The sequence below is a fragment of the Xenopus tropicalis genome, chromosome 6 (genome assembly GCF_000004195.4).
Source record: "Xenopus tropicalis strain Nigerian chromosome 6, UCB_Xtro_10.0, whole genome shotgun sequence".
Classification (NCBI taxonomy): Eukaryota; Metazoa; Chordata; class Amphibia; order Anura; family Pipidae; genus Xenopus; species Xenopus tropicalis.
The window spans coordinates 6,362,972-6,378,185 of NC_030682.2; the positions used below are offsets into that span (position 1 = coordinate 6,362,972).

The 15,214-nt window shown below is 51.1% G+C and overlaps 1 protein-coding gene and 2 non-coding genes across 3 annotated transcripts; 2 read left to right on the forward strand and 1 right to left on the reverse strand.

Annotated features, from left to right (window-relative positions):
* The first annotated feature begins 1,625 nt into the window (after nt 1–1,625).
* LOC116411832 lies at nt 1,626–1,738 on the forward strand. The gene has a single exon (XR_004223380.1). It is a non-coding gene; the product is annotated as a small nucleolar RNA SNORA16B/SNORA16A family (small nucleolar RNA).
* A 1,892-nt stretch (nt 1,739–3,630) lies between these two features.
* On the forward strand, nt 3,631–6,751 carry LOC100216256. Its single transcript, XR_097889.4, has one exon. It is a non-coding gene; the product is annotated as an uncharacterized LOC100216256 (transcript).
* A 4,057-nt stretch (nt 6,752–10,808) lies between these two features.
* Nucleotides 10,809–15,195, reverse strand: LOC100488129 (zinc finger protein 665-like). The gene is made up of 3 exons (XM_002941991.4): nt 15,006–15,195; nt 13,374–13,501; nt 10,809–13,026 (listed from the first exon to the last, which is right to left on the reverse strand). Exons 1-3 carry the CDS (start codon nt 15,092–15,094, stop codon nt 10,979–10,981), a joined length of 2,265 nt encoding a protein of 754 aa, XP_002942037.3. The 5' UTR covers nt 15,095–15,195; the 3' UTR covers nt 10,809–10,978.
* Nucleotides 15,196–15,214: the final 19 nt, after the last annotated feature.

The window sequence follows — 15,214 nt, forward strand, 5'->3', positions numbered from 1 at the left end:
GCACAGTGGGGATGCAGTAGTGGGACAGTGGGGGGGGGCAGTAGTGGACAGTGGGGGGAGTGGGACAGTGGGGGGCGTGGGGACAGTGGGGGGCAGTAATGGGACAGTGGGGGGGGCAGTAGTGGGACATGGGACAGTGGGGGGGGGCAGTAGTGGGACAGTGGGGGTGCAGTAGTGGGAGTGGGGGGGCAGTCAGTGGACAGGGGGGGCAGTAGTGGACAGTGGGGATGAAAGTATGGGACAGTGGGGGGCAGTAGTGGGACAGTGGGGGAGTTGAAGTAGTGGGACAGTGGGGGGGCAGTAGTGGGACAGTGGGGGGCAGTAGGGGACAGTGTGGGATGAAGTAGTGGACAGTGGGGGGGCAGTAGTGATAGTGGGGGCAGTAGTGGACAGTGGGGGTGCAGTAGTGGGACAGTGTGGGTGGCAGTAGTGGACAGTGGGGGGCAGTAGTGGGACAGTGGGGGGGCAGTAGTGGGACATTGGGGGGCAGTAGTGGGACAGTGGGGTGCAGTAGTCGGACAGTGGGGGGCAGTAATGGGACAGTGGGGGGGCAGTAATGGGACAGTGGGGGGGGCAGTAGTGGGACAGTGGGGGGGCAGTAGTGGGACAGTGGGGATGCAGTAGTGGGACAGTGGGGATGCAGCAGTGGGACAGTGGGGGGGGCAGTAGTGGGACAGTGGGGTGGGCAGTAATGGACAGTGGGGATGCAGTAGTGGACAGTGGGGGGGCAGTAATGGCACAGTGGGGATGCAGTAGTGGGACAGTGGGGGCAGTAGTGGGACAGTGGGGGCAGTAATGGGACAGTGGGGATGCAGTAGTGGGACAGTGGGGGGGCAGTAGTGGGACAGTGGGGGGGCAGTAGTGGGACAGTGGGGATGCAGTAGTGGGACAGTGGGGGGGGGCAGTGGGCAGTAGTGGGACAGTGGGGGGGCAGTAGTGGGACAGTGGGGGGGCAGTAGTGGGACAGTGGGGGGGCAGTAGTGGGACAGTGGGGGGGCAGTAGTGGGCAGGGGGGGGGCAGTAGTGGGACAGTGGGGGGCAGTAGTAGTGGGACAGTGGGGGGCAGTAGTGGGACAAGTGGGAGGTGGGCAGTGGGACAGTGGGGTCAGTAGTGGACAGTGGGGGGCGCTGTAGTGGGACAGTGGGGGGGCAGTAGTGGGACAGTGGGGGGGCAGTAGTGGGACAGTTGGCCGGGGGCAGTAGTGGGACAGTGGGGGGGCAGTAGTGGGACAGTGGGGTGCAGTAGTGGGACAGGGGGCAGTAATGGCACAGTGGGGATGCAGTAGTGGGACAGTGGGGGGGGCAAGTAGTGGGACAGTGGGGGGCAGTAGTGGGACAGTGGGGGGGGCAGTAGTGGGACAGTGGGGGGGCAGTAGTGGACAGTGGGGAGGGCAGTAGTGGGGGCAGTGGGAGTGCAGTAGTGGGACAGTGGGGGGGGCAGTAGTGGGACAGTGGGGGGGGCAGTAGTGGGGACAGTGGGGGGGGCAGTAGTGGGACAGTGGGGGGGTCAGTAGTGGCGACAGTGGGGGGTGCTGTAGTGGGACAGTGGGGGGGCAGTAGTGGGACAGTGGGGGGGCAGTAGTGGGACAGTGGGGGGGCAGTAGTGGGACAGTGGGGGGGCAGTTAGTGGCGCCAGTAACTGCCCCGGTCAAACAGAGGCCCAGATCAAGTTTCCTCTGACGGTCGCTGCTCCGGCTGCTGTGCTGGGGGGTCAGCAACATTGAGGGGAAATACAGGCAGTGCCAGGGGGTCTGTGCCCCCCCCCATACTGTGTATCCCAGTGCCCTTACTGCCCAGGAACCCTTCTGCCTCCTGTAGCTCCCCCCCCCCCCCCATAGAACTGTGTTGCACGTGGGCCCCTGTGCCCCCCACTGATAGTGGCACTGAGCTGCTTTACTGACTGTCACTTTCCTTTGCTCGTAGCTGTCGTTACCGGGACGTCACTCACATGTCAGTATCCGTATGGCTATGGGCTGGGTATAGGGACGGGGGGGGGAGCCAGATACATGGGCCCCACACTGGGTAGAACTGCCCTGGGGGTATTAACTGCTTATATCCCAGAAACCATATAATCACCAGTCACAGCACCCTGTGCCCCATTAGGCATTGGGCCAACTCACCCCAATAGCGGGATCTCTGCTTTAATGAAAATACTTGTACAGGTATGGGACCTGTTATGCAGAATGCTCAGGACCTGGGGTTTTCCGGATAAGGGATCTTTCTGTAATTTGGATCTGCATAACTTAAATCTGCTAAAAATCATTTAAATTTTGAATAAACCCAATAGGGCTGTTCTGCCCCAATAAGGGGTAATTATATCTTAGTTGGGATCAAGTACAGGTACTGTTTTATTATTACAGAGAAAAGGGAATCATTTAACCATTAAATAAACCCAATAGGGCTGTTCTGCCCCCAATAAGGGGTAATTATATCTTAGTTGGGATCAAGTACAGGTAATGTTTTATTATTACAGAGAAAAGGGAATCATTTAACCATTAAATAAACCCAATAGGGCTGTTCTGCCCCAATAAGGGGTAATTATATCTTAGTTGGGATCAAGTACAGGTACTGTTTTATTATTACAGAGAAAAGGGAATCATTTAACCATGAAATAAACCCAATAGGGCTGTTCTGCCCCAATAAGGGGTAATTATATCTTAGTTGGGATCAAGTACAGGTACTGTTTTATATTACAGAGAAAAGGGAATCATTTAACCATGAAATAAACCCAATAGGGCTGTTCTGCCCCAATAAGGGTAATTATATCTTAGTTGGGATCAAGTACAGGTACTGTTTTATTATTACAGAGAAAAGGGAATCATTTAACCATGAAATAAACCCAATAGGGCTGTTCTGCCCCAATAAGGGGTAATTATATCTTAGTTGGGATCAAGTACAGGTACTGTTTTATTATTACAGAGAAAAGGGAATCATTTAACCATGAAATAAACCCAATACGACTGTTCTGCCCCAATAAGGGGTAATTATATCTTAGTTGGGATCAAGTACAGGTACTGTTTTATTATTACAGAGAAAAGGGAATCATTTAACCATGAAATAAACCCAATAGGGCTGTTCTGCCCCAATAAGGGGTAATTATATCTTAGTTGGGATCAAGTACAGGTACTGTTTTATTATTACAGAGAAAAGGGAATCATTTAACCATTAAATAAACCCAATGGGGCTGTTCTGCCCCCAATAAGGGGTAATTATATCTTAGTTGGGATCAAGTACAGGTAATGTTTTATTATTACAGAGAAAAGGGAATCATTTAACCATTAAATAAACCCAATAGGGCTGTTCTGCCCCCAATAAGGGGTAATTATATCTTAGTTGGGATCAAGTACAGGTACTGTTTTATTATTACAGAGAAAAGGGAATCATTTTTAAAAATGTAAATTATTTGGTTAAAATGGAGTCTATGGGAGATAGCCTTTCTGTAATTTGGAACTTTCTGGATAAGGGGTCCGATACCTGTGCATGTAAAAGATGGATGAAATGGTATATCTGTACAAGAAATCATTTTTATTTTTGTTCAGTGCCCAGACCTGACTATTCAGTGACCGTTCCTTGCCCAATCAGCGGTCAATCAGCATAGAGGCCTATTGATTCTATAGCCCCTGCCCCATCATTACACAGCTGTAAGTATTCAGAGTGGGCAGAGTGGGCATCCCATACCAGGAAGTGCCTCACACAGTATCAAGCCTTGGCCAATAAGAGCAGGCCTATTAGCTGAACTCAGCCCTGGCAGTTAACCAGCAGCAGCTTTTCAAACCCAACTAACCCAACTGCCGAGTAGCAGCAGAGGAGGGTGAGTGACGGTGTGGATTCCCCGCTGGGCAGCAACGTGGGGGCAATGGCCAAAATAAACCAGGCGGGCGATTGGGATATTGGCCCCGATTGGGAAGTTTTTGAATTAGTTTACAGACTCCTGGATATGTCTATACCCCTTAAAGATGTGCTGTTACCAACAGCTACTGGTAATGCCCAGCTGAATTCCCCATTGCCCCCAAGCAGCAGTGATATGAATTTGCCCCCAAGCAGCAGTGATATGAATTTGCCCCCAAGCAGCAGTGATATGAATTTGCCTCCAAGCAGCAGTGATATGAATTTGCCTCCAAGCAGCAGTGATATGAATTTGCCCCCAAGCAGCAGTGATATGAATTTGCCTCCAAGCAGCAGTGATATGAATTTGCCTCCAAGCAGCAGTGATATGAATTTGCCTCCAAGCAGCAGTGATATGAATTTGCCTCCAAGCAGCAGTGATATGAATTTGCCCCCAAGCAGCAGTGATATGAATTTGCCCCCAAGCAGCAGTGATATGAATTTGCCCCCAAGCAGCAGTGATATGAATTTGCCCCCAAGCAGCAGTGATATGAATTTGCCCCCAAGCAGCAGTGATATGAATTTGCCTCCAAGCAGCAGTGATATGAATTTGCCTCCAAGCAGCAGTTATATGAATTTGCCCCCAAGCAGCAGTGATATGAATTTGCCTCCAAGCAGCAGTGATATGAATTTGCCCCCAAGCAGCAGTGATATGAATTTGCTTGCAGACCCCAAAAATGCCCCATTACAGAGGTGCCCAACCAAAGCTCCGGTGCCTACAGACAAGCACAGTTCCTTATGCCCCATCATGGCACCTCCCTGCCATCAGGCTGAAGACACCGGGCCTCTCTCACAGATGGGTGCCCTCCTAGACCAACTGTTCCAAACCCACTCAGCCTCAGTAGGGAGTGAGGAGTTCCTGAGGCTGCCAGGAGATCTGTTTAAGCAGGGAATAGAGGCGCAGAACCAGTGGCACCACAGACTGATGGAGGACCACCAGCGCCATAGATTGGCCAATCTAGAGATGGCCCAGATGCAGCTACGTTACAATAGGAGCAGCTCATTATCACCAGCGCCATTTTCTCAGGAGCATTTCCCTCAGTTCCAGGATGTGAGCGAAGATACCGATTGGGTCCTGCTGAATTTTGAGAAACTCTGTGCCATGTGCAACGTGCCGGAACCAGACCGGGTCTTCTATCTGCCCAATGCGCTCAAGAGCAAGGCGATGGGGTGCTACGTCGATGTGCCCATGGGTGCCTGCTGCGATTACCCAGCCATAAAGGCTGCCTTGCTGAAACCGTACGACGGTGAGCCCGAGATACACCGCGTCAAGTTCCGAGATATGGCGCTGAAGGCAGGAGAAACGTTCAACAGCTTCTACCAGAGACTCCATTACCGCTATGACCGCTGGATGGAGGCCTCCGACATAAAGCAATTCAAGGACTGCTATCGGCCTCTGGTGTTGGAGCAACTGCTCCAGAAGTGTCCGGCTATAGTCCGGCAGAAGGTTCTAAAGCACAAGGGCTGCTCCCCGTATCAGGCTGCCCAAATTGCAGACGATCATCTTCATCTCCATCCGGAACCGGCTTCTCAGCCCAGACTGGACAGATGCCCTCCCCCACCCATAACAGATAAAAATACAGATGCCTCTCTGCTTCAACATTGCTCCACGGACAATGAAAGCATCTTGGATTTGCTGGATTTATTCGAGTGCCGTTCCACCTTCCATCAACTGCCCAAATCCCAATGGGTCAAGTATTTATGTGGCAAACTGAAGGGCAAATTGCTGGACGTCTGCCTGTCCATCCCACAAGAACACAAGCGCGATTATGATTTTGTAAAGGCAGAAATTTTAAGGTTCTACGGAATCACCCCGGAGACCCATCGGATCAAGTTCCGAACCATCCAACGTCAGGATGATCAACCCTTCACGGCTTTTTATCAGAACCTTCTGTGCCACTATAATAGGTGGATGGCGGCCTGTGAAGTGCAGACGATTGAGCAGTGCGCCAACCTGATGGTGGTGGAACAACTGCTCACTCGGTGCCCCCCTGAGGTACAGGGAAGGGTGACTTCTATGCAAAAGCCCCCAACGCCAGAAGCCGTAGCCAGAATTGCCGATAAGTATATGATCCTCCATGCGGATCTGCAGCAGAACCTCACCCCCCATGAAACCGGTCCCTGAGGCATCACCGATTGTAAGGAGGCCAAGCCAAGTGGCTTTCCAAGATGGAAGAAAGCAAGGACCGAGAAATGAGCAGAAAAGCGGGCCAAGGCCAAGATATGCAAGTTAATTGTCCTGGGCAACCCCAAAATCAGTTCAGGGGAACCAGGTCTTCCCTTGGCCATGTTGGGCATGACTCTAATGCCTTCCCTTGGCCATGTTGGGCCTGACTCTAATGCCTTCCCTTAGCCATGTAGGGCCTGACTCTAATGCCTTCCCTTAGCCATGTAGGGCCTGACTTTAATGCCTTCCCTTAGCCATGTTGGGCATGACTCTAATGCCTTCCCTTAGCCATGTTGGGCATGACTAATGCCTTCCCTTAGCCATGTGGGGCATGACTCTAATGCCTTCCCTTAGCCATGTGGGGCATGACTCTAATGCCTTCCCTTAGCCATGTGGGGCATGACTCTAATGCCTTCCCTTAGCCATGTTGGGCATGACTCTAATGCCTTCCCTTAGCCATGTTGGGCATGACTCTAATGCCTTCCCTTAGCCATGTTGGGCATGACTCTAATGCCTTCCCTTAGCCATGTTGGGCATGACTCTAATGCCTTCCCTTAGCCATGTTGGGCATGACTCTAATGCCTTCCCTTAGCCATGTGGGGCATGACTCTAATGCCAACAAGCACAGATACGGATGTTGCTGTATTTCACTATATCCCCCATATTATGGCAAATGCTCAATAAAATTGTTTAACAATAGTCAGTTTGATTCTTTTTTTTTCATGTTTCTGTGTTTCCAAAACTTCCTGCTCATGGGGATCAATGAGTTATTTTGCCCCACAGGGGTTGTTGCTGAGGGGGAATTCAGTGCAAAACACCCAATTAAGGGTGCAGGCACTCAGGGGACTCGGAGTAGTGGGGTTGAGCATTGGGATTCCCTGGGCAGAACACCTTGCAGATCAGGTTGGACCCCTTCTCCTAAGACACAAGGTCAGGCCTTTGCTCCCCTCTTCCCACTGAGGGTGATGGGCGGCTAATATCAACTATTTCATGGGAATTCTCTTAGTTAACCTTAAGAAGCAATCTAACCCCCCAAATAAATAAGTGACAGTAACCCACAAAGCCTTTCCAGCTAAGGATGGTAGAACATGGAGTCAAACTGGACCCTCTCAGCCAGATGGACCCTCCCCAAGTGGGGGAGGAAAGGAGATGGTGTTGTACAACTACACCCTGGCTGCTGCTGCAGAGAAACAAAAATGGGTTTATAGAACCCATTGAGGGAGTGGTATTGGTGTCGGAGGGGGAGCAGGGTGGCACCGCTGTAGAGACACCTGGTAGGTAACTGTTGGCCTGGATACTAATGTAAGATGGCTGAGCCCGAGTGCATGATGTCCCCCCCCCCCCCCCCGGTTTCTAGACATGCATGTACGATGTGTTATCATGGCTGCGGTTATCATGGCTGGGTACAATCACACTGCTGGTAGTTATGCCACTGCCTCTCGGGGGCACCAGGCCGTGCCAGTAACATGGGGGTACCATGAGATCTCCCATCACTCAGCTCCCCCCATTCCAACCCTAAGAAACACTCTTTCTGCTCAGGTGGGTTTCACCCTTCCATGTTTCTCTGGGTCGTACCAATACCGGAGACAGGTACCAGCTGCACGTAATCCCATTATAATGGACTGTGCCAAGATAGATGCCACCTAGGTGAGCCTGTGGCTGGTACATGATAGTGAGGGGAAGGGGCAACCAATGATCGACTGCCAGTGAAACCCCCATTGTGCCTTGATTATGGTTGGTCAGCCAATATAACCTTTACACGAGGTGTCATTGCCAGAGAGATGGCTGGGTAATTGCCTGGGGATAACCATAACTCCCTGGGCACCCTGTTACTGGTCTTTTGCCCCATATAATTAATGTTACCAGTCCAACCGCTCCTTCCTAAGCCCTTAAGCTGGCCATATGCTACACTCGTTTGGCACGGTCACTAAATGAGCAGATAGGCCCATCTTGGATATTGGATTTATGTGATCATTCAGCCCTTGGGCCAACAATCAGATCACATTGATGGGGTGCAAGCCGTCGGGGTGAGCCAAGTTGCTCCTTGTCCCGATGGCATTTACAAACCTTCTCAATCAACATCTGCCCAATTTTCAGGCAGATATTAGCCAAGTCTGTGTGAGGGCTGCATACACGGGCCGATAAGCTGCTGGCTCGGTCCATTGGCCCATGTTTGGCCAACCTTCAGCTAGTGAGGTACTGTCCCAAACATCAAATTATTACCCAAACCATATTCTAACAGCTGACAATAGCCATAAAGTAGCCCATTGCTGTATAATATGAGCAAGGGGGACATTTGCAGAAAAGTAAAGACTTTTCTGGAGCACCCATTGGTTGTAGCACTAGGGTGCCATTAAGTTGCATTGGGGGTGCACAAGGCAGGAGTTATTGTGGGGGGCACAGAGAACAGACCAGTACCCTGAGATAAGTACAGGGGTTGCACCACAAGGGCTATTCCCCACCCCCTTTAGGCTCACAGTGCAATGTAACCCCTCCCTCACCTTGTTCTATTGTGAAGTAATGCATTCTGGGAAGTCCCTCTGCTTTCCATTGTGGGTGGGATTGTCTGGAAAGCAGAGGGAATTCAGGTCCCAGAATGCATCACTTCACAATAGCACAAGGTGAGGGAGGGGTTACATTGCACTGTGAGCCTAAAGGGGGTGGGGAATAGCCCTTGTGGTGCAACCCCTGTACTTATCTCGGGGTACTGGTCTCTGTGCTCTGTGGAGGAGCTCCCTAGAGCCTGATACTAAAAGAGTGGACTATGAGTTTGATTGACTAACCCAGACGCACCAGTGCAGTTACCCAGATCAACCAATCAGTAAGCTCTGATCAGCCTACACTTTAGGAAACCAAAGCAGATTGGTTGATGCTACCTGCCAGGTACCTGCAGTGGTGCAACCAGCCCTGTGAGTGCACACTTACACAATCTGAAGGTTTTTATTAACTGTATCAAGTGTCCTATTGAGTGTGAACTGGCAAACTGTTCTCTTGTGCTCGCCAGAACCAGGAAGTGGCAGCAAGCCTCATTTACAGGGAGGGTGCAAACACCAAAAACTACAAAACCACCACGTTATTTGCACGTTTGCCCCTGCCCATAACTTTGCAGAATAGCCACTGGTCTTTGCCCCGTGAATACTGCACCACCTGTGCCCAGCAATGCTGTATTCATGGGGGGCAGGAAGGCAGATGCTCCCCCACCAAATTTTGTGTCATCCAGCTGGCGACCGCTGAAGGGTGCAGCCTGTAATGGAGCCCCTTGTGTACGTGGCACTGCCCTATGCACCTTGCACTGGATTTATAATCCACTGTCACTCCGGGGGGGGGGGGGGGGGAACAGCAAGGACCCAGGTACAATGGCGCCTAGAAAGTGGTTTTAAAACCATAGGGGTTGGGCGCACAGTTAATTTAAAGGGACAGTGCTGATTTGTGTGCATACAGTCCATGCAGTTTTATTACCTATAGGTAGGCAGGCAGGTAGGTAGGTAGCATGCAGGCAGGTAGATAGGTAGGTAGGTAGATAGGTAGGTAGCATGCAGGCAGGTAGATAGGTAGATAGATAGGTAGGCAGGTAGGCAGACAGGTAGCCAGGAAGGCAGATAGGTAGGTAGATAGGTAGGCAGGCAGATAGGTAGGTAGGCAGGCAGGCAAGTAGATAGGCTACATGACTGGCTTTTTATTGGAAGCGATCATCCTTCCACCAAATAACTAATTTAACCATGAAAATGCCAGTAGCTGCAGTCACCCCCCCCCCCCCATCTATATCCCCGCAGGCTTATTAGCACTCACATAGCTCAGTCAGTCACTGAACCCAAACTCCCATCAGCCCCAGTAAGAACCCCAGGGGAATCCCATCTCTCACACAGTAATAACCCATTAACAAAAGGCCGATTCCCTGTACTTCCTGCTTCAGGGTTGCTCTCTTTCCCATAGTCACACAGGGCTTGGCTTCCAACCATGGGAAAGAGAACAGCCCAGGGGCACAAAGTCTCTCTACTTAAATAAAAGCACTGGGGGGGGTAGAGACTGGATTCACTCACCCAGGGGGAGTTAAAACAAATCTCTAAAGGGGTGGGTTTACCTTTAAGTTAACTTTTAGTGTGTTATAGATTTGCCTATTCTAAGTAACTTTTCAATTGGTCTTCGTTATTTATTTCTTATAGCTTTTCATCTGTTTGCCTTTTTCTTCTAACTCTTTGCAGCTTTCAAACGGGGGTCACTGACCCCGGCAGCCAGAAACTATTGCTCCGTGAGGTTCCAGTTTTATTGTTATATTTTGTAATTTGTTTTCTATTCATTTACCAGTCTCTCATTCAAACTGCTCCCTGGTCGATAAGGTCATTTGGACCCTAGCAACCAGATAGCTGCTGAAACTCCAAGCTGGGGAGCTGCTGAACAAGAAGCGAAGTAACTAAAAAAGTACAAATAATAAAAAATGAAGACCAATTGCAAATTGTCTCAGGATATTACTCTCTACATCATACTAAAAGTTAACCCCTTTATAGTGTATGTTTTTCTGTTGCACTGCAAGCTCTCCTACCAACTGCCATTCCTAAACAATATGGCGCTTTATTAATTACCCCAAAAAGTGGGCTTTGGGACAGTGGCGTAACTACTCTGCAAAAACAACTGTCACCTCCCACTTTCTGTTATTGGAGGATACTGAACACATGGCTCCCTCTTCCATGGACCAATCAGCATCACCCAGTAATATAGAAAGGTCTCTATCAGTGGTTGGTATCTATAAGGCCATAGCAACTGAACACAAGTAATACTTTAATGGTAACAAAAAACACGTGGGCATCATGAGGTTTCCATTTCTCTATGCAGAAGGGCACATCAGTTCTAAGAAAATAACTATTTAGTAACAATTGCCTCCCTGCTGTTGCGCTCACTGCCCAGTAGATGGCGCTGGGAATACGGCCACTAAGACGGTCGCTTAGTGCGATAAAACAGCTTGGGAAGTGCATGTGATTCACTGGGCGGCCGCAGTAAAGCGTCGCTGTAGCCCCCGGTAGCGGGGAGAGCGTTGTACAGATTCTCGGAATCCAAGCGCCTTGGAAGTTCTGTCCTGGCAGTTATCCTTTTCCGAGCCCGCGGCCCCTTCCTGAGATCTCCTCCCCCTCGGCTGTGAGTATTTTGGTGTTTGGACAGATGTTGCTTCTGGGTGAATCTCTTCCCGCACTCGTTGCAATGATAGGGTTTTTCCCCGGTGTGCCGGCGCAAGTGCCGGACGAGGTTGGGTTTCTGGCTGAAGCACTTGCCACAGGACGGGCACTGGAAGGGCCGCTCCCCGGTGTGGGTGCGCTGATGGATAATGAGGGCCGACCACCATGTAAAGTTCTTGCCGCACTCGGTGCAGGCGTAGGGTTTCTCCCCAGTGTGTCTCCGCTGGTGAATGTTGAAGGCCGACCACCAGCCGAAGCTTTTGCCGCACTGATCGCAGTGAAAGGGTTTCAGTTTTTGCTTCTGTAGAGGTCGGCCTTTCTCTTTCTTTATGGCTAAGGTCGGACTTTTCCCCGGCGAAAGCCTCTTTCTCACTACCTTCTCACACTGCGGACATTTCTTCGGTTTGGCTTTTCCCAGGCGTTTCTGCGGGGTGATCCTATTGGGCAGCCAGATAAAGTTCTTCCCACAGACAGTACAGTTACAAAGCTGCTCTTTAACATGGACCACCCTGTGCTGGGCAAGCGTCACCGCGTCCGTAAAGGCCGCACCGCACTCCTTGCACTTGTGCTGCCTGTCTGCCGAATGGACATGGAGGTGCTTGGTCATGTGTTGTTTCTGAGTGAAACCCTTCCCGCAGTGAGGGCAGACGTAGGGTTTCTCCCCGGTGTGTTTCCGCTGGTGCCGCACCAGGTTGGGCCTCTGGCTAAAGCTCTTGCCGCACTGCATGCACTTATAGGGGCGCTCGCCTGTGTGAGTCCTTTGGTGGATTGTGAGCGACTGGCAGCCTCGGAAGCCCTTCCCGCACATGTTGCACTTATATGGTTTCTCCCCCGTGTGCATTCTCATGTGCATCAGAAGCGCAGACCACCAGCTGAAGCTCTTTCCGCACTCGTTACAGACAAACTTCCTCTCCCGCGGGTGCATCTTTGGGTGCCCTACTGATCTCCAGCTGAAGGCCGTCTCGCACCTTTTGGGTGGCCCGGGACTTTCCCGCTCCGACTTCACTCGGGTCTGTAACTTATCCAGCATCTTTTCCTTCAGGGACTTCTTCCGTTCGAAAGCCGCCACCACGCGCTCCTTCGCGTGCATCTTTTGGTGCATTTTCAGATTGGACTTCAGCGGGAAGGACATGCCGCATTCTTTGCACGAGAAAAGCTTTGGGTCCAAGTGGATTTTCCGGTGCTTTACTAACTGTTGGCGGTTAAAGAAGCTTTTCCCGCAGTCGGTGCATTGGTAACTCTGAACCCGCTCGTGAGTCTTTGTGTGTTTGGACAAGTGTTGTTTCTGGGTAAAGTGCCTCCCACACACCGTGCACCCATATGGTTTCTCCCCCGTGTGGTTCCTTTGGTGCCTGGTGAGGTTTGTCTTTTGGCTAAAGCCTCGGCCGCAGGTGCTGCACTGATACGGCCTCTCGCCGGTGTGTATGCGCTTGTGTATATTCAGAGCCGACAGCCACATGAAGCTCTTTCCACATACGTTGCACTGGCACTGCCTTCTGTTTAGCACAGGCCGGGCAGAGTTCTGCTCAGGGAGCCTTCCATCATGGCCGCCGCTAGGCAAGCAGCGTGGAAACCGTGCGTTATTCTTAGGTGCAAAGCCTTGGTTCTTGGGAATGGGCTGAACCACCGGACTAACCGGCTTGGCCAAGAGTTGCCGGAGATGCTTTGCGTTTCTCACCATGTCGAACCCCACAAACAAGTTCTCTTTGTCCATCTTTCCCTGCTGCAGCTCGAAGGGCTTCCACTCGTCAGAGAATTCCCGCTGTGGCTCCCAGCCATTGGTCGGCCGCTCCGCTTCCGCCTTTCCTGCAAACACAGCAGATAATTTTACAGATAAACTTACATTCAAAGCAAAGTCTCGGTTAGTCATGAAAAAAGCACAGACAGGCTTCAGTTCCCTATCAGGTCAGCCTAGCTGCTGATTGGTTCCTATCCTACAGTGCCGCCGCCCCCCTGCACAGCCTGGGAAAGGAAGCAGCAGGAAGTGGAACAGATGGGCGGGCTAGTGGGGGTTTTAGAGAAACTTTCAATAAATCAGCCTGAAACACTACTGTTTAAAGCCCATTCCTTCTGTAATTAGATGAGTACAATTAATTGGCACAATATTGTTTTTCACACAATATGTCTCCCTGTTGTGTAACTCAGTCACTTACCGGCCAGCCTCGTTATGTCGGGTTTCTCTTCCACTCCATTACAGTCTGCAGGATATTCCGCTGGACCCAGTTCATTCTGCCCATAGGAAGGCTCCACCTTGGTGATCCGGAACATAACATCTGATCTGCTGCATGGGGAGACACAATATAAGCCGTACATACAATTACAATTATGTGTGTGTGTGAGGGGCCCGTCCCCAAGTCCTATTGCCTATAGTAGGAAATTATGTGCAGAGCAAAACCATAGCCCATTCAGCATGAGGAATCATTAATGTGAGGGCACCATGGGCTAAACAGTGAAATCCAATAAAACCAGAAGGAACTGCTCCTTACTATACACAGGCTGGGCCCCCTTACCCCAATGTTTCTATATATCTGTAACCTTGTTATGGGCTAAGGGGGCCCAGCCTGAAGGCCAGATAGGGGGGGATTTGGGGTGAGTGCTTATTTGTGCCCTGGGTACCCCTGGAACTATAGCAGGGTGACTGTTACCCCAATGTTTCTATATATCTGTAACCTTGTTATGGGCTAAGGTGGCCCAGCCTGAAGGCCAGTTAGGGGGGATTTGGGGTGAGTGCTTATTTGTGCCCTGGGTACCCCTGGAACTATAGCGGGGTGACTGTTACCCCAATGTTTCTATATATCTGTAACCTTGTTATGGGCTAACAGTCACCCTGCTATAGTTCCAGGGGTACCCAGGGCACAAATAAGCACTCACCCCAAATCCCCCCCTAACTGGCCTTCAGGCTGGGCCCCCTTAGCCCATAACAAGGTTACAGATATATAGAAACATTGGGGTAACAGTCACCCCACTATAGTTCCAGGGGTACCCAGGGCACAAATAAGCACTCACCCCAAATCTCCCCCTAACTGTCCTTCAGGCTGGGCCCCCTTAGCCCATAACAAGGTTACAGATATATAGAAACATTGGGGTAACAGTCACCCCGCTATAGTTCCAGGGGTACCCAGGGCACAAGCACTCACCCCAAATCCCCCCCTAACTGGCCTTCAGGCTGGGCCCCCTTAGCCCATAACAAGGTTACAGATATATAGAAACATTGGGGTAACAGTCACCCCGCTATAGTTCCAGGGGTACCCAGGGCACAAATAAGCACTCACCCCAAATCCCCCCCTAACTGGCCTTCAGGCTGGGCCCCCTTAGCCATAACAAGGTTACAGATATATAGAAACATTGGGGTAACAGTCACCCCGCTATAGTTCCAGGGGTACCCAGGGCACAAATAAGCACTCACCCCAAATCCCCCCTAACTGGCCTTCAGGCTGGGCCCCCTTAGCCCATAACAAGGTTACAGATATATAGAAACATTGGGGTAACAGTCACCCTGCTATAGTTCCAGGGGTACCCAGGGCACAAATAAGCACTCACCCCAAATCCCCCCCTAACTGGCCTTCAGGCTGGGCCCCCTTAGCCCATAACAAGGTTACAGATATATAGAAACATTGGGGTAACAGTCACCCCGCTATAGTTCCAGGGGTACCCAGGGCACAAATAAGCACTCACCCCAAATCCCCCCCTAACTGGCCTTCAGGCTGGGCCCCCTTAGCCCATAACAAGGTTACAGATATATAGAAACATTGGGGTAACAGTCACCCCGCTATAGTTCCACATACCTGGTTCCTAGCGCTGCTTTCCGCGCATTGCCCCGCATGTAAACCGGAAACACTCGCCTCCCCTCAGCACTTCCGGCGTACGAATCCATAAACTCGCACTGAGCCGTAGGGATGCGGTTTGTCCCTAGGCGGGGGCCGTAGCGCTCTCATTGGGCGCCAGTAGCTGTGACGTTTTGGACACGTGGCTGTCCAGCTCCAGAAGCGGAAGT